Genomic DNA, 25,195 nt, shown 5'->3' with positions numbered 1-25,195 from the left:
GATTAGATGCTTCGTATATTTAGGTTTGAAGACCAAACACAAATACTACATCTTCCATCTTCAAATTAAAAAATACTTTCACGGTATCAGGAACAGAAAATAACAAGTAGCCGCTATCTCCCTTTAGGCTGCACATTTTGCAATGTTTTAATCTTCTTTACATTTTTTTTAAAAACCTAACATAATCTTTGGTTGTGGGAAATGAAAACAATTATTGTTCAGAAGCAAGTGCATTTATGTTTTAAACAATGGGGAGATATGTTTGTGTCATTTAGAGTCAGCTCCTTTTTTTTGTTTCTCCCAGTTCAATTAAGGTTTTTGATTATGCATTAAATTTAATATGCAGTGTCTTCAGAAATGTTCCTCTTAATCTCTTTTTTATTATTTTTTTTATTTTGGCACTGAGTATCTCTAATCCTCTTCGTCCCACTGGTGCCTAAAGGACACATTAGTCTCTTTAGGCAACACAATGACTAATTTTGTCATGTCCTCTGCTTTGGCATAGAAGAGCTCATCTGTGCATTCACATGGTAGTGTGGTTGCTTGTATGCTTGTATTGCTTCTATGAGTGTGACACACATTGAGGTCAGATATTAAATACTGAGTAAATGTCCTTTATTTTCAATTTCAATCATTTGTAGCGATGAGTACACACCTCTCAATTGATCAATGCACTGTGCATTCATTTGAAGCCATTCACATAATGGACACACATTCATGAATTAAAAGAACCGTTTGCAGCTCACATAAGATTAAATTTTTTTTTCAACCAACACATATAAGACTACTATCACCGGCTTAGCATATGTTAGCAATAGTGGTAGTGAGTGAGTAAGTTTTGCACCTTGCAAAACGTGCCTCAAAAAATGTTGCATTGTGGTGGCACTTTGTGTGGCATTTGGTGGCAAACTCTTGGAAGGGTGTGCTGAGTTTGAGGCTCGCGATGTGATCATCCGTCAGTCATTGGCTATAAAGCCCCGGTCCCAACATCCAGATGCAGGAGTGAAAATATAGGTCTTTGACTACAGTTGTGCTTTTGTCTTCTCCAGCAAAGTCATCATCGGACGAAGATGTTACTTCCCTGCAAAAGCTGATGAGCTCGGGTTTGTCTTTATGTGGTGCAACACTGTTGCATGGTTGCCTAGCAACTACACAACTAATTTTGTGTGCTGGTATTGCTTTGTCGGAGGATGACAGTGTCTCTGATCTGTTTATCATCCTGATATATAGGGACAATGTTATAGCATTGTTAATATTCAGGGGTTTAGCTACTCAGTGGTGTTATAATCTGTTCAGTGATACTAGTTGATACCATCGGTATCAATTACCTAAAAATCATCACATTGTGTCTCAAAGCTGTTAAAATTATTTGGGAATAATTTCACTTACATGGTTGTCAGGAGGCATTACATTTTCAGAACCATCTTGTGTAGAAAGCATTTTCTAGAATTGTGCACATCTTTGTGTTGTTGTTTTGGCTTCAACGATCAACTGATTTGGTTTTAGAATAGTACAAAAGACTTCCTGTGTGGGTATTAGTCAATAATTCTGTCACCGTTTGACACAGACACGTCCAAGGTCTGGCTCTTGTTCACTTCTGTTGAACAAAAGAGTAGTGAAGATTCCCTCTTTAAGCCACAAGCAACAATTGGCAATGCAAGGAGGTGATCCACAGGGAAAGTGGCAACTGCCAGATAGGTGCAGTTGCTAGGTAACGATGAAAAACGGATCCACGTGTCATGGCGCACTGACAGTAAGTGTTCTTTGATGAATTGTATTTCCAAATGCACTGTACTGAAAAGGCCGCATATGCTTTGTTGAATCCATAGCAAAAAATAAATTGCTATTTTCTCGTCTTTTTTTTACAGACCGGCAGAAAAGAGAAAGGAGACCCGCTGAACTCTGCCATAGACAAGATGACCAAGAAGACCAGGGACCTACGTCGGCAGGTAACCAGTCTTAAACTATTCATTTCCTTCCATGACACAACAGAGCGTACCCCCCGCTGTTAGTAAATATTAGTAATACAAATAACTTTATGAGCACACGCTGAGGGTGAAACTGTTTATTCATGGATGCAAACATTGGGTTTTGTCCAAAATGGCAAATGTCAAACAGAGGGCGACTGAAAACGATGACGCCATTAGTCAATCACAGCGGTACTGAACCAGAGACATGACTGCATATATCACATAAAACTGACCTATGTTTCATTTTACTTGTTCTATTTGCTAGTTTGATAACTCAATTAGTAAATTGTTAATTCTCAATCAGAGAATTAACACAATTAACAGAATTCCCACTGATCGTCATGGGAAATGGCTATTAGCAACTCCAGTTCTTCCTGTAATTTGTATCCTGCTCCATGTATGCACACTCTATAGTGCTACAGAGACTGCTTTTGTTCCTTTACGTACACAAAATAAACAGAGTTAGGACACTGATAATTTGTTACTTACCGCTTGCTCTTCTGACTCTTCAACACGACCAAGTAACGTTAGAAAGGCGTCGGGCTTCAGCAAGTTTGTCGGCTAGTCCAGCTGTATACTGGCCCATGTTCACAAAACAGTCCAGCATGAAATGCCATTGACAGATTAAAATATTTTTCTTTTGCTGGTAGGGAATCAGGAACTCCAACCACTTCTGCCTGATGTTTTCCTTGTTAGCAACACTTCCTGTGAGACATTGTTAACACCCTAAACAGAAAAGCAGAGCTTGGGGGAGGGCAGTGAACGTATCTGGCCTACAGTGCACACCCATATAAGGAATCCTGTCAATCTGTGACATCACAAACCACAAATTTCACCCCGCCCTCTGAAACCGAGCATTCAGCGCCATCCCAAACCTCTCAGGGCTCACTTCTAAATGCTTAATGTCATTATGTGAAACTTTAGCATCGTTTAACATGAGAATACCACATTCTAACTACACATATAGGTTAGAAAAATGCCTAATAAAGTCCCTTTAATATCTATTTTTTCAGACATAGTTCCAAATCATGGTTAATGGTGATTAATTAATTTGAAAACTATTATTTTTAAAATTCTATAATCATTTGACAGTGGTAATTTTTATATCTCTGGTTCATATGTATTAACATTTACGGGCTACCAGTGCTCATGCTCGTGTCAGCTTCCGGTGGTGTTTGTTGACAAGTTAGTCATCATGTTGAAATGGATCAGAGTGAATACTTGATGCGGCCCCAGCCTCACCCACACTCTACATCCATCAGAGCTCAGTTGAATTGAGTTTGACACCCCTGCTCTAGATGTTGCAGTGTATAAAATGTATGCCTAATTTCTAGGAACACTAAATATTATTTGACTAATCTCCTATGCCAGAGACTGCTGTGGAAAACTGAGAAGTATATTCTTTATTTAATGTTGAACTCTGTTTTACTTTTAATTTTCAACACCCCCAACAAAAAAAAAATGTTTTATCATGATGAATAAAGAAATTGAAGAGAAATTAAACAGATGTTTTGACACAAGGAAAGGGAGACTGCATGACTCATTCTTTGATAGTGTAAAAACACAACACGTAAAGCACAAGATTACTCTCCCTGAGCACTTTATGAATTTCATATTCAAAAAATGCATTGAGAAAAGGTTGGCTCATATTCAAACTGAATGTCAAACATTTAAACATTTTTTTTTCTTCCCATGCAAAAAAAAAAACACTTGAAACTTTGGTGTCATGCTACATCTTTTTCGACTTGCACAGAAGAGTTGCGACCTTGTCCTCTCCCAACTTTTGAAGACCAGGGAATTATTCCAGATGGGAAACTATAACTCCCTGCTTCCCAGGGGGGCATTTGATGAGGCTGCCTGACTAGCTGGCAGGCGGTACTCATTTTAAACAGGATGTTCTATTGACTCAGGAGTTGGCTTGACAGAATGGGTGCACAGCACGCATATAGGCATTACAGAGCTTTGATAGTGTAATATACCACCATTAGGAGTCATACCGACTCATTGAAACACAGGACCTTCCATTGGGGCGGAGCACACCTGCTGTATGGGCATTTTGAATGCCTCCACCTCTTTTGTGGAAAAAGGAGGGATCAATTATTGAGCAAACAAGTGCAAATGACAGTCTGCATTTGGGAAATGAAAACAGGTTAGAGTGAACACGCTATGTGACACTGCCAGAAATGTGCAGCATTGTTTTATCTGGCATTCCGCTGTGTATACATACAAAAGAAGGCAAAGCTGTTTGTTTTCCACCATACACTGCTGCAGGTGTCAACCTTGTACTCCCCACTCGTAAAAACTCTTCCTTAGAGACCACTATTGCCTCACTAATGGGGCATATTCAACACATTTGTATAGTAAAAATAAACTTTGGGGTGGTTAGTTTTTGTTGTTGTTGTGGTTTGCCTCGTTACAAATGAGTATCCGCTATGGATAATTTTGGCCAGATACGAGTATGAAACAAGTACATCTGGTCATTATCCGTATTTGTGTTTAAAGAAAATACTCATTATGCAATCACTCTTCATGCTCTGTGATTGGCCAGTCACACACAGCAACCACCTCTCCAGAGACCGACTCTGCTAGCGGCAGTCACAGAGGAGCTCAACGATGCCTCGTTCACGTACACGGTGCAATTGGGAAGTTGAAAACGTTTGTCACAAATCGGCGTTTGTCACAATTCCGTTTTACGTCTTTCTTCGGCTGATGATATAAAGTCAGTTAGAAAACTGCTTGGTTTTTTTTAGTACTGAGCGCGGAGCTTTTGAGAAAAATACAGCCAACAAGGCTGACAAATAATTTTCCTGGTTGCCATGTGTGCATGAATCACCAACTTCACACAGCTCATTAAAATAATTAAAGACTAAAGTCTCAAGGATCACTTACACACATACACAGTACACATATTGGTTAATAATAAACAATACATATAGCAACATCTGATCAATCTATGTCCGGACTTACTATAACATACTGGTTTGATGAAACCACACCCTCTTCTGCCCCGCCCCCACTCCGAGTACTGATACAGATACAAATAATCTAGATGTAGATGGGTGAACAGATACAGATACAGATACAGATACAGATACAGATACAGATACAGATACAGATACAGATACAGATAGTGGTGTACTCTCTCATCCCTACCTGTGACCCTAGTGAGGGATGGATGGATGAACGGACAGATGTTTCTTTCAATATAAGACCTTCCCAGGCTCCAGCATACCGCTGCGACCCCAGTGAGGATAAGCCACTTAGAAAATATATATTTTGAGTCACAAGCTAATATGAACAAATAGGATTTATGTTAATTTCAACTAATATGAGTGAATAGTTACAGTGTAAAATATAAGTTAAATTTGAGACTTCCACATTTGAGTTGATTTGTTTTATTTAGAAACATTCTGTGATGTCAGCAAAGAAGTGTTCACAGCTGGAGAGCAACACAGTTTTTATCATGTGAGTTCAGAGATGTGGACTCGAATCACATGGCTTGGACTCAAGTTGGACTTCAGTCATAGTTTTGATGACTCTGGACTAGACTAATCAAAGACAGCTCTACATGGACTTTGACATCAATGACGGTAGGCTTGACTCAGACTTTAGTCTGATGACTTGAACACTTGTGATTTTCAGGGAATTCATTCATTCATCCTATCCCAGCTGTCTATGGGCGAGATGCAAGGTACACCCTGGACTGGTCACCAGCCAATCACAGGGCACATATTGACAAACAACCATTCACACTCACATTCATACCTATGGACAATTTGGAGTCGCCAATTAACCTAGCATGTTTTTGGAATGTGGGAGGAAACCGGAGAACATGCAAACTCCACACAGAGATGGCCGAGGGTGGAATTGAACCCTGGTCTCCTAGCTGTGAGGTCTGCGCGCTAACCACTAGATCACCATGCCGCCCATTTTCAAGGAATGTGTTGAGTAAAATCTGTCTCCAGTCAGAGGATTCAACTAATGTAATGTGATTTGACACATGACTTGTGATTAAAGACTTGAGACTTGGAAAACACTGAATATCTCCCACAAAGCCGACTCAACAAGTAACAAACATCACTTTAACAGAACATTAAAAATAACCACAACTCACGTCATATCGCTTCTGTTATTTGCTAACTTTCTATGAACAATTTGGACAGTTTTTTCTGCTGTATTTCTCCAATTCCCTGGTGTGAGTGAGTGATGGTCCCCAGTTGATTTGCAGGTATAAATCTCGACCATGCATGTAAGACGACAACGTGTTTTTTTTTGTCATTCTGTTCAGGGTATGCTGCCTTATTTCTGGGTCAATTCTCACATAAATTTCACCATATTTCTTCAAATAACGGCTTCCACTCTAATAGACTATAATAGCCTTAATTCATCACCAGATGCGTCACATCCACAGCCGACATTTTGTTCTTCTTCAGGCTGCGGACCGGTTCAGACTGAATCAGTAGCATCTCTGATGGATGCAGCTATATGTAGTACACTCCAGTTACTGTCAATTGCTTCAAGACGGTATTCATTAACAATCAATTCACTGATTTGCATGCCCGTCCATGGCTTCCATATTCATATACTCTCGAGAAAATTTGGCTTGCACTGACTGTAAACACTTGACGTTTCCACTTTTAGAAGTATCATACACCTACAGACTGAAATTTGATGTGCTGGAATATTTTAAGCCGTCAGGCCCTGTGAAAGATTTGCAGAAGAGTTGATGACTTAGCTGTGACTGCTGTGGAGCAAAAAAAAAAATGTACTAATATAACTTACTTTATAAGCTCAAACTTTCATTTTGGGTGGGGGTTGAAACTGCAACTGTAATCACAAATGCAAGTGCAACAGAGGTCGAGGAAATGTTTACAAGGGCAAAACTAGAATAAGCGATGTAACTGACTGCACGGATGGACAAGATTTGTACAACTGAAAAGGTTGAGGATTGCAAATGTCTTACAGCTGAAATTAGTATGCAGTCAGTAAGCAGGTTGAGAAAGTTGTTTGGAATGAGCCATGTGTTTTAGCCCTTATCATTCAGTGTGTAATGAATGCATCTATCACGTCATCTCTGCGGCCCTACTTTGACTGATGGGGCATTCTAGGATTCCCCATGGCACCACTCCCTCACATCTCGGTCTCTCGTGCTCCTCGATGGGATGTTGAAATCATTTCCATTGTGCCATTAGTTCACTGATTGGTGCATCTGTTCCTAATTGTTGTGGGTTATGTTGTTAAGGCAGAACAGCTGCCACAATCCACAAATTCAAGATTTAGGACAAAAAAAAAATCGTATTGTGTCTTCAAAAGTTTAGAGCTTGCTGTGGAGTTGCATATGATTGCGTCACAAACTATTGAACATTATTGGTGGTAAAGTTCTGTTCTGTCTTCTGGAATTAGGGCTATAATGACAAAAAATATGTGATTTTGTTATTAAAATTATAGTTTTAAATGAATAATGATGATTAAAGACATCGTAGTATATCACACACGTAAATTAATGAATGGTGCAACAGTGTTGTTGTTTACTTTTATTGTACATCGCTGCTATAATCCAAATTCTAGTAGATTCCTCCACTTTTGAGAGATATGGCACTCAAACAGTCACATGTTCCAGGTTGTCATGACTTCATGTAGAAAAAACAAAAAACATTTTTTATGGACATGATAGCGCCTCTGACCCCTCACCCTACTTCAGAGGTCAGCACATGGTCTCCGAACACATTCCCCAGGCATGCGCCCCGCTCCTGCTCAAATACGACGGGTAGTCCATTCATCATTAAAAAATGATGACCAATAGCCAACTAAAATAACATGTTCTAGTACTATCAACAAGTAAGGCAGATAAGTGTTCATAAATATACAAATCCATCAATCTTCTATGCCGCTTAATCCTCATCATGTTCACGGGGGTAAGCTGGAGCCTATCCCAGCAGAATCTCGGCGGGTGGTGTCAATGTTTGAAACTCAGAACTAATGCACTCATGACATTATAAACTGGGCTCGTTCAGTCAGGCATGAACGTAGCATGACTAAAACATGATAGATTATAAGTATCAAAAGGAACACGCCCCCCCCCCTCTCCCCCTACTCACATAAGCAGCGCTTTCATTGCAAATTGCATAGTTACAATCCAAAGCTGAAACTTGGAAATAATTGCTGACTGTAGACGCACCGACATAGCAAGCTTTCTGCTGTACAGAGAATCACATAAACCGTGCACTCATATCGATAATGGTAGAAAAACTGATATCGATAAGAAATTATGTTTAATTTTTATGTCAGGACATCCCTACTAAAAAGGTTGTTGCAGGTGATCCGATAGAAAATATCTTAGTCACGCCGTTAATGTCAGTCCTTAGACTGCTGACGATCAGTCACTCCACCTCTCTACTCTCCTTTCTGTAAGCATGCCGCACTCCCTGATAGATATCGTCTATGAGAGTTATTACTTGATTTTTGATTTGCTCAGGCTGTTTCCCCTCAGCTGCGCGACTCCAGCCCTTCATGCTGTGATTGCTTTTGACATTTTAATAAGAACCGTTCCTATGCTGACCCCAAGGTACCCCCCCAACTCTATGTGCTCTGAATCACAAGAACATCCGGCAGAAACCAGTGTAGTGTCACTGTAAACTGTCAAAAGGGAGAGAGAAATCAGGATTTACCTTTCAAACACGCAGTAAGTGCCCTGGTTTAACCTTTAGTTGGAGTGTACTTGAATTGATGGTGAGAATATGCATAAGCACCACAGTGCAGGTCAATAAATGACAATAAAGATACCCTTTTTATTGGGAAAGTAACCATATCTGCAAACTTCATTGGAAATTGCCAATGCCAGCAGGCAGTAGGACCATGTGATCCATCTCAGATTAGAAAAGTAATGGTAATAATTCATCAATAATTCATCAATAATCAATAAAAAATCATCAATAATTCATAAAAATTCATCAAGGACGGCCTTGTAAAACAAACAAAAAAAGCAGGCTTCACTACACCTCACAAAATACTGCTATTTAGCCTCACTATTTGGCATACACACACATACTATCATCACTGACCTTCCTTTGTTTCAACATGCTCAGTTGTGGTAAATTTTAGCTAAGCTTTTTGTTTTCATTGATGAAAAAAAACTCAAAAAGAAACAAGCTAAGCATATGCCAAAAGTAGCATGAAGACTGTGTCATGTATATACAGTATGCTTCATGAAATATGGGTTGGTCCCTGCAATATTCGGGCAGTCTCTGCGTCATTTGAAGATTGGTGCCAAAAAAGGCCATTATTGTTAGTTCAGTAAACGGCATCATGCCATGTCTATCATGTGAACATCTCCGGGCACTGGGTATGGTGACCTCCAATTAGAAACCCGCATGAACACCACCACGATCGCTACATCCGGTCGTAATACCCGCGGGACAGGTTTTGTTGTGCCAATCATACAGCATGGGAAACCCCCGGCAGGAACAACACCCGTATCAGCAGCCCCACTGTGGGTCGACACAATTTTTACTTCATGTTTGGCAGGTGCCATTTTCTTTTGTTTGTTTTTTTGTTTTTAAATTATTCCAAAAACTTTAGATTAGTTTTTCTGTATGCCAATATCCTAAACAAATGATTCAAAATCCAGTTTAGGGCTTTGTTGACAAATACAGTCACAAAATTTCTAGTGACTTGAGTGTAAATAATGTCTAAAAATAATTTATGTTTAAGTATTTAAATTGGATGAGGAAAACAAAAAACAACAAGGGTCACATTAATGTTTCTTTGTTTGTTTAAGTACAAAGTATATACAAAATACAAAGTATACCCCCTGTAAAGGTCTACAGGTGAATACTAAATCAAATGTAGGTATAACATATCTTGAAAAATATAACAAACACATGGGAAATGTATTTGTTATGTACATCATGTTTCAGGCGAAAATTTGGGCACAATAGTAGCGGTTTTGCTTTGGACACCCCTACCATATACATTACAAAAATCAAAAATCGTATAAAATTTACCTACGAAACAGGGAAATTCAAACATGCATCAGTGATGATTAGTTCATTTATCAAGTGTGTAAATTATTCCTTAATATCATCCCAATAACAGCATCCTAATTACAAAAAAAAAACAAAACACAAAAAAAGCACTTATACTTTTCAAAACATGCCACGCCTTTTCTTTCTGCAAACCTGCTTTTGAGATGGTATACTGGAATTGTGAGATTTATATCTACTCACATCCCTCCCCGCCAGATAAGTGGATAGCAATGATGCACAACTGCACTGATGGCAGTGAAACATATGCAAGTTTCGCCTTTCCAATGAGCCAAAGAATATAAACCACCGTGTTCCTTACCTGGCACTGCGGCTCTGTAAATCACTGATCCAGGATTATGCAGTTCTTGATAAAGTAGTGCTTATATACTATATTACATTGGCTTCAGGTTGTTTACAGCTTGAGCGGCCGTGTCATGCCGACTAGACTAAGCTAAATCTACTTTTTTCCTGATGGCCCTAATGGTATATTAGCTTGTCATAAGGCAATCATTCTTTCTTCTTTTTTTTTTTTTTTAGCTAAACATTGTGTAATTATTCCAGGGAAGTACCAGACATGCATGTTTATTTTTGTATTACGTTGTGAGTCACTGACACAATTGTGTGCATCCATGGGTTTAGAAGATTCATGTTGACCTGAATTGCCATGGTAGTATATGTGTGCACATTATGTATGTCTTTAAATCCAAAAAAACAATTACAATTTTAATTTCATTCATTCATTCATTTTCTACTGCTTATCCTCACGAGGGTCGCGGGGGTGCTGGAGCTGGCCAATCACAGGGCACATATAGACAAACAACCATTCACACTCACATTCATACCTATGGACAATTTTGAGTCACCAATTAACCTAGCATGTTTTTGGAATGTGGGAGGAAACCGGAGTACCCGGCAAAAACCCACGCATGCATGGGGAGAACATGCAAACTTCACACAGTGATAATTCAGAATTTATTGTTATTTCACTGGTTTTGACACATGACTTTTTTTAAGATAAAATTTGTCTTCCACATGAGTTGTCTTGAAATGAAATGCTTAAATTTCCAACAAAATATTAACAGTAAATATGCGTTTGAGAGAAGCCTTGTTTTCCATTATATTCCTGTGTGCCTTCGTAGGGGTCTCGCATGACTAACCCCATCTGTCGATATGATAAAGCACCTGTCTGTCTTGCTTTCTGTACTGTTCCCTGCAGCATCTCATCAGATATCCCAGTGAGTACCACAGGGGTCCATTTACTCTCTCATGAAACAACCGGTCCCTTGCCACTTGGCAACAAAATGATTCCATAAACAAAGATAAAAGTTGCAGTGTCTTCCCCTCGTAAAAAAGCCTTATGGGGAAAATTACGCCTTGTAAGCAATCTGCACTCTGTCCCAATAAGAGTTACTTTTTACTCTCTCGCTCTTGCTGTCTCTCTGTCTCTCACAAAGTTGTCCACAATGCAATGTAATCATCACTGAATGAAGTCATATTAATGAGATGACCTGTTTGACCACCCCCATCTCTATTCTATTGCAGTTGAGAAAGGCGGTGATGGACCACATCTCCGACTCATTCCTGGAGACCAACGTCCCTCTGTTGGTGCTCATTGAAGCAGCCAAGAGCGGAAATGAAAAGGAGGTCAAGGAGTATGCCCAGGTGTTCCGTGAGCATGCCAACAAACTTGTGGAAGTAAGTCTCTCTTTCTCTCTTCGACATACACAGCTACTTTTTCATTAGCCATGTGTAAATATTGAGCTGCTCAGGGTGCTTGGAATAAGATTTGAACTGATCACTTTATCAGGTCGCCAAATGCAAACCAGACCTCTGTTTAATAATGATTTATGCAGTTCATACACATTAGATGTATAGACACTGCACATATATGCTTTCCCCTAACCTTAGTGTTTAAATGAGATAGTGGAGCTACCCTTTCAATGGTAATAGTTTAATTCATCTTGAACATGCACACAATCACAGTGAGCACAACACAATTCACAATTCCGCATGTCCAAAAAGGAGTAGGAAGAAGCAAAGTTCAATTATACTCCTCATCAGTTGCATCAGTTACCATACATTTGTTGAATGTTCAACTTGATGGTAATACATTAATAATAATTCATGAAGTAGTTGTCAGAGGTACAGTTTGATACAGGCCGTATCAAATCATATTGATACAGACAACATTATTGTATGTGCACACAGTTGTTCAGGTGTCCTCTTCCTTATACTTTGTAAAGATATGCCTTTATTCGTCCCTCAGTGGGGAAATTTGTACATGAAATACTTGTATGAAATACTTGTATTGTTTCATTTTAGTACATTCTGTGACGTCCTTCCTTACTTACATACATGCTCATGACATGGATGTCAATACTGGAAATCGCTTTGGCATGTGTGTCAAGGCCGCTCTCCTTGTTACGTATTCAGTACTGTATATCTCACATCGTTGTGCATGTAGTGCTTAAGTGGTGGCTTCTGAATAAGGTTAATGAAAGCCCAGTAATGCAAGAAAAGACATTGAAGAAAAAAAAATATGGAGCTCCCACAAACACTGTTGTTTATTGTTTACTTCCAATGGGAGAATAGCCCCATTTTCATGTGACCCACTTTACTTCATTACTTCCTTATTTAACACTAGTCAGTGGTAATGGTAATGCTTTTATTTTTTTTTCAGACATGATTGGCAAGTTGAGGAACATCACGTTACATAGTATAGTGCAGTAAGAAGCAGGTCTTACTCAAGCTTAACCCTTCTTATATCTAAGCGATTATAATAGGGAGAGAAAATAATAGATACCTTATTTTCGGATCATAAATTGCTGCGGAGTATAAGCCAGTCCAAAAATGCATCATGAAGAGGAAAACATGTTGAAATGTCGAACTGGACTATAAATCGCATTTACTGGTTTTTATAATCGAGCTATCACCAGAGTGAGCTTTTTTAGGAGTGTCATGGCACCACTCCTAACAACATTTCAATTAATTCACAAAAGAAGAATATAAAGCCAGTCTTTTAGTGCATCTTTTGAATGCCTTATATTTGTATTGTTATTCTCAAAATGCTTAATTTAGGTAAGTATAATTTGGCACAGGCTTCACAGCGGCCAAGTGGTTAGTGCGCAGGCCGAGTTCAATTCCACCCTCCCCCATTCCAAAAACATGGTAGGTTAATTGGCGACTCCAAATTGTCCATAGGTATGAATGTGAGTGTGAATGGTTGTTGGTCTATATGTGCCCTATGATTGGCTGGCGACCAGTCCAGGGTGTACCCCACTTCTCGCCCAAAGACTGCTGGGATAGACTCCAGCACCCCCGCGACCCTCGTGAGGACCAGCGTTAGAAAATGAATGTATGAATTAATAAATAATTTAGTACAGTCAAACATAGTACACATCAGCAGACTTCCTCGTTCCTCATGGTTTTTTCTATTTATATTTATTTAATAGCAAAGTATAGGTTAATTGGTCTGTAATGCTGATATTATATATATATATATATATATATATATATTTTTTTTTTTTTACATTTTTGGAAATTGTTGCAAATTTCGAACCATTTGTTTTGTGTTATTTTTGTTGATTGATTGTGGGTTGTTGTTTTTTTTTGGTTTGTTTTTTCTTTCCCTTGCCTCGTGGGAGGGCAGGGGATATATAAAGAGGCTTTTGCCAACCATTCAGGGTGTGAGTAGGTTGGAGAGTTGGCACCAAAGCAGGTGTGGTAGTAAACTACAAAAAAGTATTTTTTGTACATACATCATTTTGTAAATATTTTTAATTTGTGTACTTTTTGTCAGATTTTTTTTTTGTTGTAGACTTTTTTCACTGCCTGTGCTACCTGGAGAGCAAACACTCTGAAATTTATCTTTTTGACCATTGTTTTTTCCTCTCACTATTCTGAGGGTCCAGCGGGAGAACCCTGTGACACCACAGACAATGTTACCTTCATCTTAACTTCCGGTCGACCTCTACCGGAATGAACAGGCTCTCCTTGGAAATGTCAAGACCCTCCCGCTGGGCTTCAGTGTTCCACCTACTAACTATTCAATCAGCCTCAACAGGAAGTACTGTACTTAACCAATCCGGAAGTAATAAAACTTTAGACATTTTTTTTAGCCTCTCTGCATGTTAAAGTGAGATCCAGAAAGGTATTTTATTTATTATAATATTTTCAAGCATCTTAAATGTACCTTTGCCCGATGAAAAATCCCTCTGCCCTTGGGTGGGAGTTCCGTTTTGTTCCCGTAGCCCATTCAAAGTAACCTTTTGCTTAACATACTGTCACTTAAGATGGCAGCACCATGCTTCCTTTGACTTGAGCCGAGAGTGATTTGCGTGCCCTTTTTGGTCCACCCCAGCTGTTTGCTGATGGGCTTAGATATGACTGATGCCGCCCTTAAAGCCTGTCCGTTAAGCCCAACCTTAAAACTTTGTTCATGCAAGGACATCAGGGGCAGATGCAATCTACTCTCAAATTGCGATGCAGTCTTGAACTCTCAGCAGAGACAATGTAGCAAAATACCTCTTTTCTTCTTTCTTTTTTTTTTTTTTACTGTGTTCTTTATGCAAAGTCAGGTACTCTGCAGTCATTTGTATGCTAAAGAGACATTGGCTGTGCAAAAGCTTATTTTATGCTTGTGTAATATGTAGTGGGTTGGCAGGTGCAAACCTGCATACTATGTGACATACAGATCGGTATCTTCACTTTGATCCATGCACATGTGGCAATTGTATGGAGGGGATTAAAAAAAAACACACTGTACATTAGGGTTAGAAAGTCTTGAAGCATAGGATGGATAATAAAGACAAATGGGATTGATTCTCATGTGTATATGCACTGTATATGTTATTATCCTTGATCATTCTGTGAAACAAATCCCCCTATTAGGATCAGTGCATAATGCATAATGCAGTGTATGCATATGAACCATCCCACACAATAAAATGTAAATCTTACATATTTCCTCATATAGTAGCCTGGAGTTGTTAATACTCAAACGCAGAGGGTATCAGGCCTTTATCTGTATTGCCCACATTGAGGCAGGTTATTTATGGAAATGCCACCGTTTTAGGAAATGAAGGTGCAATAGTATGAAATGGATTGACAAGCTTTGGTTGATTTTCTTTTTTTTTTCAACAGCAGCATCTGTTTCACAAAAATGCTGCACATACTAATAGTATTGATTACTCATCTTTGTGTCTCTGCTTGGTAATTGTGTATATAATTGGCCTACAAGAAGTATTTTACCAATTAACTCCTTTGACAGACCGTCTGACAGGTCTTGGCCTTTTTTTTTTTTTAATTTTTCCAACTCTGTAATGTTTCTGCAATGTGTGGGCATGAAGGGTAATTCTCAAGCCAGCAGCATTTATTTTAATATTGCATGTAATCCAATTCGATGTAAAGATTTTCTGTCTCTTTAAAAATGGACTTCAGCTACACTTCATGACGATTCTCGGACACCTAATTTACGCATCATTTAAAGGTATCCGCAACTGTTTATTAAAAACTATGCCCAAATCGTTATAAATGGGAGTGAAAAGTCCAATCTAGCAAAATATTGATTTTTACCCTTCTCCCAAGATGGCTTGTAGAGGCTGTTTACAGACATCAGGGCTGCCGTCTTGCTGGCAATTCACAAAACATCAAAGACTCATGATGTCGGAAGGTTGAGTCATTTTACTCGTGTTCATTGACTTGAAACGCTTAAAAAAATCACAATCATATTAATCCCCGTCTACTTCAGCTTATATGGGTAATTACGTAACCCTGTGATGATCCATTTAAACATTTTTATCATATACAGTGCTGTGTTTGTCAAATGTATGTCAAGATTTTGCCTCGGTTTGCATACATCACAATATACAGTTGGTCTTATCATGTTTTTGATACACTGCATGAGTCCAACAACAAAAATATTTAAAATACACATATTGTATTTCTTACCATTATGACTGAACAAAAGAAATGTACTTTCCCAGGAAATGTCCTTTGTGTTGTTTTCATAACTGTGTTTTTATATACATGGAAAACAACATTCTCCTCTGAAACCCATTACAAAATAAGAGAAAAAACCCAGACAGCACCAGTCTGTACTTTTGCGTCATCACAGAGTACTCTTTATTTTCACCCCATTTAACGCTCTCTCTTGAGTTGCCATTGCTGAAGCCCCTGGACCATTGTAACACGACTGTGTGCACACAGATGATAGATTATTCTGCGCTCAAGTCTGTGTTCATCAACCCTTGCATGAAGTTATTTTGAGTTGTCAAACTTCAGCAATGAGTTCGTGAGTAAAGAGTAATTATCTAAATAAAACATTAGCTCTCATCTATGTAGGTACACTACACCATATTCACATCAGGATTAACTTTATTATTTTCATATCCACATAGTATGTATATAGAAGTAAGTCATGCAGCATGTCCAGTTTTCCATCAGTACATTAGCACAGTTCACATTTCTGCTCCTATTAATTTAAGCACAAGATGAATATCCAATCTTTTAAAACTTGCCACAGTTAATTTTATTGCCACTGCAATGCATATTTTCATTCATTCATTCATTTTCTACTGCTTATCCTCACAAGGGTCGCGGGGGTGCTGGAGCCTATCCCAGCTGTCTTCAGGCGAGAGGCAGGGTACACCCTGGACTGGTCGCCAGCCAATCACAGGGCACATATAGACAAACTTGACCAAGTCATTTCCCTGCCCAGCTGGAGGCTGAATTGACACTTGCACCACACAGCCTCGCACTTTCTGTACTTTCTCTCCCAAACTAACATACAGCAAAACATCTTACAATTTTTTTTTCTTACATACAATATCTATGGACAATTTGGAGTCACCAATTAACCTAGCATGTTTTTGGAATGTGGGAGGAAACCGGAGTACCCGGAGAAAACCCACACATGCACGCGGAGGCTGTTATATTCCTATTCCAAATACAAAATTATATTTCCGATCCAGGCACAAATATATTTTCACATACACAAACACACATATTGGAAAAAAAAAACATCTGTGTGTCATCATCATTGTAAGCCTTACCGTGGGCAATGGATTGAGCTGTTACTCGGTCAGAAGATGACACAACCAATGTACTACTTAATAACGACCTTCTCTTTCAAGTATAAATGTGAACAATATAGTTTTTGAAAGTTGTCTGTAAATAAAACTCAAGAAATGTAATTGTTTCCCAACATATTAGAATGATTTATACAACTAAAGAATAAAGATATTGTGTGCACACCACACACACACACACAGAGGCGTATATTGTGACTTTTATCTTGATTACAAACAGTGACATTCTCAGTAGATTTCCCTTTTGGTGTGTTTGTAATATCTCTATGAGTCAGCGCTCATGTCCCGGGGGGATTTGGTCATCAGCCCATTTTCTGAAGAATAACAGCTGTGCTCCAGGATGCAATCAACCAATCTTTTAACCCCAAGCTGACATTTATATTCTTTGTGTTACATCTTGAGCAAAGTGAAAGAGGGAGGAACAAACACAAATGACACTGCCACTAAGTATGTGTTCATAAAAGACCGCCCCTCCCTCCCAAAGCCAATTCCTGGGTCCATTATGCTCACAGAGCATAGTGATTGGTAGCAGTGTTTGTGACACAGCCGACCAAACCTTTTGCACAGCAATTTGCAGTGGCGATAAGCTCAGAAACAAAAGCAAAGTCAATATTGGCAAAAAGCTGTGTTCTGTGCAAGTGGTGGCAACATTTCTGTCATGTATTTTTTCTAGATGTGACACTAAGTGGATTAAGCAAGATTGAATTGCTAAAACAGACTAAAAAGGGGAACATTGGGCATGTCCCCATTGTGCCAGGCTTCAAAGAAGTAGACTCCCTATGGTAATATGATATACAGTCAGCCTTAAATCCTTGTCATGGCCTACGGTGGCTTAGTCATTTCATTTTAGATGTCCCACAATGCCACTTGCGTCTGATTCATGTATCATCTTAATATTTCCTACCACATGGACAACAAAGTGTCCAAAAGAGCCGCCTGTCCAGACGATGTGTCCCTTTTCCTCATTTCATGCGAAAACCATACAAGAAGGGTATTATTGTGTTAGATGAATAATATTAGATATGCAGTCTGAGGACATTTATGACCATTTTTGAAACCGGACTGATGAAATGATTTGACGATGACCTTGAACTTTTACAAATGAATTTGTATTAAAGTCAAAATGTATGTCTTTTGGTACATTGACTCTATCAGTCTAGTATTTTAATTCCTCAAAAAATGTGGTATGTGGTATTACTTTTGGAAAATTATATATATATATGGTAATGGTTTTATTTCATTTGAACATGCATCAGATTACAATTGAGTGCATCACATAATCAGTTCACAGTTCCACATGTCCAAAAGGAGTAGGAAGAAGCAAAGCTTATTAAATCCTGCCCCTCCATCTGGTACTTTTACAATCAGTAACTGTTACATTTGTTCACTTCCTGCTTTCCATAATCCAGTTTAAGGTTGTTTTTTTTGTTTTGTTTTTTAAGATATGCCTTTATTCGTCCCTCAATGGGGAAATTTGCAATAGTGTAATAATTTGTAATAATGCACCTTGTATCGAAGTATGAGGTGATATGACCATACAATGACATAATGGGTACCATAGTAACTGCCAATATAGTGATATACGTATAAAGCACATCATGACTGGTTCAAGACTCTTCATCCTTGTATTTAGCAAACATCAACTGCTTGTATTGTTTCTTGAATTGGTTCATCGTTGTGCATTGTTTGACTTCCTTACTCAATCCATTCCATTGCTTTGTACTGAAAAAATACTGAAAATATTTCTGGCCACCTTATGTTGTATATTTGTAATATGAGGTTTCCAGCTCATATTTTCATCTATTGTGATCCCCAGAAATGTATTTTCGTTCACCCTCTCAATGTCCACACCGTCTATTTGTATTTGCTGGTGTGTGTCCTTTCTGCTGTTATCAAACAGCATGATTTTAGTTTTACTTAGGTTCAAGGACAATCTATTATCATCAAACCATCTTTTTAGTGTGAGCATTTCTCCTCTGACCTTTCTAATGATTTCGTCTGTACTCCCTCCAGTATTTGATATTATAATCTATAATTTTAATTGAAATAGCATGCACCTGAGCAGGAGTGTCAAACTCAATCGCACAGGAGGCCAAAACTCAAAGCTTACTTACTTACTTACTGGACATCTCACACCTCCCAACTTTGTATCTTATTATGTGTCTTATTATTATCTATTGTCCTATTATTTCTGGTCCAGCAGTTAATGTGCATTTTTCTTGTCCATTAATTCCTGCTCGAACGTTCTACTTTCCACTACAACTAAGGATGTTTTAGTTTGGTTGGTTGTTTCAATGAAGTTGTTCTTGATCAACCACCTCTTTGTCATTCCTTTCAATGTCCGAGCAAAAGCGACAGTATTTTATATCAACACAAAAACAACACAATCTGTCAGATGTATAACCTTGAAGAATTTGCAGCTGTGAAATGGGCAAATTATGCATGATTTACTGTCATTAAAATGATCACTTTTGACTGCCTTATGCAACATTGGGGTGTTATTTTGTTCTGACAGGCTGTAATAGTTAAAGTGTTGTCGTTTTAGTTTTGTACAGTTAAATTATTTTTGGCACTATTATTATGAATGGTTGTGAACTTCTTGCCATATACAATATTGTTTCCACTTTTAAAATTAAAATGCCTGAGGAGTAGTTAGCGGATGAGTCGCTTAATTATGCACTTTGTTTGATGAGGTCCATGAGGCGGGCCAACTCAATGCTATTTTCCAAACAGCTCCGTGGGCCGGATGAAATTGCAGCACGAGCCGGATTTGTCCCCCGGGCCTGAGTTTGACTCATGTGCTCTAGAGGTACAATCATAAAACATATTACTGATCTCACAGCCAACTTTCTGTCATTCAAATGTAAAAATGGAATGTGTTGTGAAAAATAAAGCTAAAATTAACCTCACAGCTAGGAGACCAGGGTTCAATTCCACCCTCGGCCATCTTTGTGTGGAGTTTGCAAGTTCTCCCCGTGCATGCGTGGGTTTTCTCAGGGCACTCCGGTTTCCTCCCACATTCCAAAAACATGCTAGGTTAATTGGCGACTCCAAATTATCCATAGGTATGAATGTGAGTGTTAATGGTTGTTGTCTATATGTGCCCTGTGATTGGCTGGCGACCAGTCCAGGGTGTACCCCGCCTCTCGCCCGAAGACAGCTGGGATAGGCTCCAGCACCCCCCGCGACCCTCGTGAGGATAAGCGGTAGAAAATGAAAGAATAAATGAATAAATCATTCACCCGTTGATGAGCACTGGTGCAATGTAGAGGATCTTCCACAAACATTTACAAACATCAGCACTCTTCAGTCTTTTGGAGGCAAACGTCCCCGACCACCGGATCATTTTCAGAAGTAATGATAAAAAAGAAAAAGATGCTTAAAAAAAGTTTTGAAGCTAACTTAATAATATTTTACGTACCTTCATATCAATTGTGGAAATACGTGCTAATATTGTATTATAAAAGATTATACTTGACGGTCCTTGAACGCATCACAGTTCACAAAGTCACATAAATATGCGGTTACAAATAAAAACAGACGTATATTTTTTCTGTGAAAGGCAAAACTTGGTTGAAAATTGTACAACTTTGGATGTTCCAATAACTGTATGTGACAGCAAAAGCTGTGAGTCTCCTAAAAAAAGCTAGCAGACCAATTAATGTATGCTTTAGGAATAATCTGAATTCCAACAAATGTGAAATGGTGGCCTTGCCATGAAAGGGATGAACACAATTGAATGCTAAATAAAAAAAGTTCTGCACAATGACAGAGGCTCAGCCGTCGTCAATCGCAATGATCTTAAAACCAAATTAAAGCCCTCAAAAAGGAATCTGAAATGATTCCCACTGCAGATTGAAATATTTTCCCACAAAGGCCTGCCAAATTCCATTTTATTGCAATTATAGGTCTGTGAGTGGAGCTATGACTCTTGAATTAATTGAGGGTATTGACTATGCTTGCAGAGTAACACATGAACACACACACACACACACACACACACTTGCTCAGTGTCAGCACTGCTAATACACCAAAGTATGAATGTAACTCTTCCTGTGGCTCATCACTTCTACAACCTCTTAATAAAAAGGCAAATTAAACCTTATACCAGCCATTTCCACTCACAGACAGCAGGTTAATGGCTTATCAAGAGTCTGTTCTCTCGACTGAAACTGATTCTCCTGTTCTTGGAGCTCATATGGCCCTATTGGTGACACCACAGGTGTGGGTGTGTGAGCACCACATTCCCAGGAGGCTCACATGATTTTGAAGGCAAATATATAACTTTAGGGACTACAATGATCAATTTGGTAATTGTTATGAATTTTGTATGGAACTGAGTGCTGATCAATCGTGTCCTCCTTAAGTGCACGACTTGCCTGCCACCTAGAAAGGCACTGTTTAAAAAAAAAATGGCCCGAGACATGTAGATATGTCATCTCCCTCACTTGTTTGAGAAGAGGCACTCAAACATAGTTTGAAGTTTCAGGTTTTCTTGACATCATGAAGGAAAAACATCCTGCCTCAGGGACATATTACCACCTCTGAAAAACAAACCAAAACGCATTTATTAACAACAACAAAAATTTTAAAACTTTGCTTTGGTTTTGATTTTCTACAACAAAAGTTCTGATAAAACATTCCACTGTTCTCAAATATCTTACTTTTTTATTTTTCAACACAAAATAAGATGAAAAATAAATAAACAAATCAAGAATAAAGAAAATCAATCAATCAGTAATAAATAAATAAATATAATAATAATAATAAAACGGCAAATAATAAAAACTTAAGAAAACCACATATAGTTGGTGGGTAGACAAATTATTTTTTTTCAGATTAAAATGAACAAAGCATTATTAGAGCCCTGTAGACATGACAAAACACGACTATAGTCACATTTATACTCTTTTTATTTACAACATATTGCGCAACTGCAGGGTCTTGAGACACATGCTAACTCGCAAGCTAGAGAGCTAGCGACCTAAACGGTAGCCTTCAAGTTATTTCCTTTAAACTTAAATAGCCAAAAACTTACTACTTCCACACGGATAGGGATGATAACTATTAACAGTTATTTAACTTTTAACATGAACATTAATGAAACGTAATAATTTTTTCTGGGTACATGAAACCAAACAGCATCCATATCAAACATTAAACTTTCATATCAAGGCGGGGGCCTTAAACTAGTGTCCTGCGGGCCGTGTGTTTGAGACCCCTGCTGTAGCCTATGCCCTAGGTGGGGTACACCCTGGACTGGTCGAATTTCCAACCATTTACAGTGAAAAAAAAAAACACATCACCAAAATATGACACAACCTCTTTGCCGCTGAGAAAACACAAAGTGCCTCGGCTTTTGTTTCCTGCCGTTCATATTCCTTACCTTTCCAGGTTGCCTGTGAGTCTAACCCCTCCCTCTCACTTCAGCCAGACAAATGAGGCAAGAAAACGCGATGGCTCTTTCACTTCAAACTCCCTGGAGAGACGTTTCGTTTGCAGAAGACCCATCTCTAACCACTCAGCTCATTAGCAGTCACATGTTCAAACTACAGACACACAACATGACATGTTCTCAGTGGGGGTTACTGAAAGCACTTTTAAACTGAGTTGTTCTGTTAATTCCAGCATCAAGGCGACATTTTGGCACCACACTTCCACTACACTACATTTTTTCAGACTTAGTATAATTGTTGAAGTATAGTATAATAGGGATATTGAACAATGTATTTAATTTTATTTTTTTCATTATTAAGATACAGCCATGCCTTTGTCTGCTGGTGTTAAAATACAATATGAAAAAGGTAATTCCTATTCCTACTAATGCGGAAGTGAAAGAAATCTCCAAAGGCCTGCTCCACCGCCCATCTCCTCCTTCCCCGAGGAGAAAAGCCCTAGTTTCAGTGTTCACTTACATCATCAAAGGGCTCCTCTCTCTCATGTAATATTAACATGTGCTAAATCAGTGGCAAACAGCAGCAGTGATGTTTACACAGCATCAGCACCAGCTTGCAAAGCCACATAGAGCGGCGTGTCTTTTGTAGTCAAAGATTAGGAGTCTCTGACACCCATGGGAGGCAGCTATATTATTGTAAAGGCTCGCTGTTTAACAAGAAGTCTAATTTAGGAAAAGCTCCTACATGGGCATACTGGTGTCTGTTTCAGGAACATTTAGCAGGACATTCTTTTCAATTACCTACCAAATTATATGGGGAGAATGTTGACCTATGAACAGCTAATTAGGCTACAACTGTTTATTTTTGATGCGTTTCTCAGTATCTGACAATATTCATAATGATATTAATCGTAATACTGGTATTGTTTTTGTTCTTTTATTTATTTTATTGTTACTTTTACTTAGCTTTTGGCTTTATGAAATGCAGTTCTTGTGAGAAAGACCATAAGGAACCACCAGTGACCAGGAAAAGAGACAGGGACATTCATCTGTAAGCAGTTTAACTTTTTGCCTCTGGCTGGAATCTGGTAATCAAAAGGCTTTTTAGGTGAAGTGGGTTGTCATGGCCAGATCAAATCTGCTGGAAATTAGGCCCATTAATCACACCGTGCCTCATTTAGTCCTTTTTTTCTTTGTAGCAGCTCTGAAGTGTAACTGTGTTAGGGGAAAGAAGCAAGAGCGACTGGGGCCCTCAGCTGGAAAGAGTGAGAGAAAGACAGAAAATGCTTGGTGGTGCAGAAGAACAGCAATCAATTCTCATTATGGAAAATAGATCATCCCTCCTAATTAGAGCCATGGCTTTTTACCACAGTACAAATGCAGAATTAACGCAAGCTAAGGACACCAAGCGCCACCCACCACAGATTAATTAGGTGAGTGCAGGGATGGAAAAAAGATGGTTTTGCCCCAGATACTTTGTTACAGCTAAAGTGCAATATCTTGCACAATGTCTTTGTCTTATGAGCTGCTCATACAACACAGTGCCTTTCTAATAATCTCTATCGATGGTGATGTTAAGGGTTTAGATTATTTCAAACATGCATAGCGGTGTTACATTTAAGTGCATCATGTTTACTAAGGGTGTGGAAAATAATCGATATTAATCGATACATCGATGCGCATGCGCGCAATGCGAGTGCATCGGCTCATTCACTGGGTATGGACGCAATTTGACGGGTGAAATCTAGATTCATCGCGATGCATTTGTGGGTATCGGTAAAATCTGATGCAAGCGCCTTTTTATTAATGTTCAACTTCGCCCCATATGCTGTTCCCCAGGTGCCATGAATGCACCATCATTATTTCGCGTTTTGTATTGAATACGGACGGAAGCCGTAAGGCACATACAACTACTAGTAAAACAGCATGGACGTTTGCACACAAGCAGCAGTGAGCAAGTTTCTATATTCAACCCCCCCCGCAACGTTTAAATGGTATGTTTGGGAACACTACGGATTCTCAAAGAATGGCTGAAAGCTCGACAAAACGTCATTTGCAAAGAATGCCGCGCTAAGAAGGCAGCACTACAAACATGCAGACCCCCTTAAAAAGGGGACATCACAACACGGGCAAGCCTACCTAGCCCCGACCCCCATCTAGTTCTTGGTCGGACACCAGGGACAAACCAAGCAGTTCAGGTCAGTGGATCTTCCGCTGCTTTCCAATTTTTCCAGGAGCTATTTGTCCGTCCCCATTTTTTCCCTTTGCTTATTTGCATCATGTTGAATTGCATCATATCGCAAGAAATTGCACCATATCATATCGGATTGTATTGATTTGAACTAAATGATTATCTCATCGTATCATATCGCATCGCATTGTATCACATCATGAAAAGTGTGCATCGTATCGCATCGTATCGCCAGAAAATTCCATTTATCGTTCAAGTATTGTTTCGCTGGCAGTGCTTCAAAATGTGTATCGAATCGTCCTCAGTGCTGAGATTCACACCCCTAATGTTTACACTATTTGCACCGTTTCCGAAAAGGACCCATCCCTCTGGTTTTGTCTTGTACTCTTGTGAATTTAATGTTGTTGGGATTGACACCATGACACTCCTAAACACTAGAAATAGCTTATAGTACTGTGCGACCTATATATGTTTATTTTTCCTCTTCATGACAACATTTTTTGACTGATGCGACCTATACTTTGGGG

General features: G+C 38.9%; 1 protein-coding gene across 2 annotated transcripts in view; it reads left to right on the top strand.

Moving 5' to 3' along the window:
* Positions 1-25,195, top strand: part of ctnna2 (catenin (cadherin-associated protein), alpha 2) — a 223,596-nt gene that overhangs the window by 137,010 nt on the left and 61,391 nt on the right. For both annotated transcript variants that reach the window (XM_058046015.1, XM_058046014.1), the window contains exons 8-9: positions 1,869-1,949; positions 11,537-11,689. In XM_058046015.1, coding sequence (XP_057901998.1) covers positions 1,869-1,949; positions 11,537-11,689 — 234 coding nt within the window. The remainder of the gene's footprint in view (positions 1-1,868; positions 1,950-11,536; positions 11,690-25,195) is intronic.

Source organism: Doryrhamphus excisus, chromosome 1, assembly GCF_030265055.1.
Source record: "Doryrhamphus excisus isolate RoL2022-K1 chromosome 1, RoL_Dexc_1.0, whole genome shotgun sequence".
NCBI classification, from domain to species: Eukaryota; Metazoa; Chordata; class Actinopteri; order Syngnathiformes; family Syngnathidae; genus Doryrhamphus; species Doryrhamphus excisus.
This window is presented reverse-complemented; position numbering and strand designations above follow the sequence as displayed.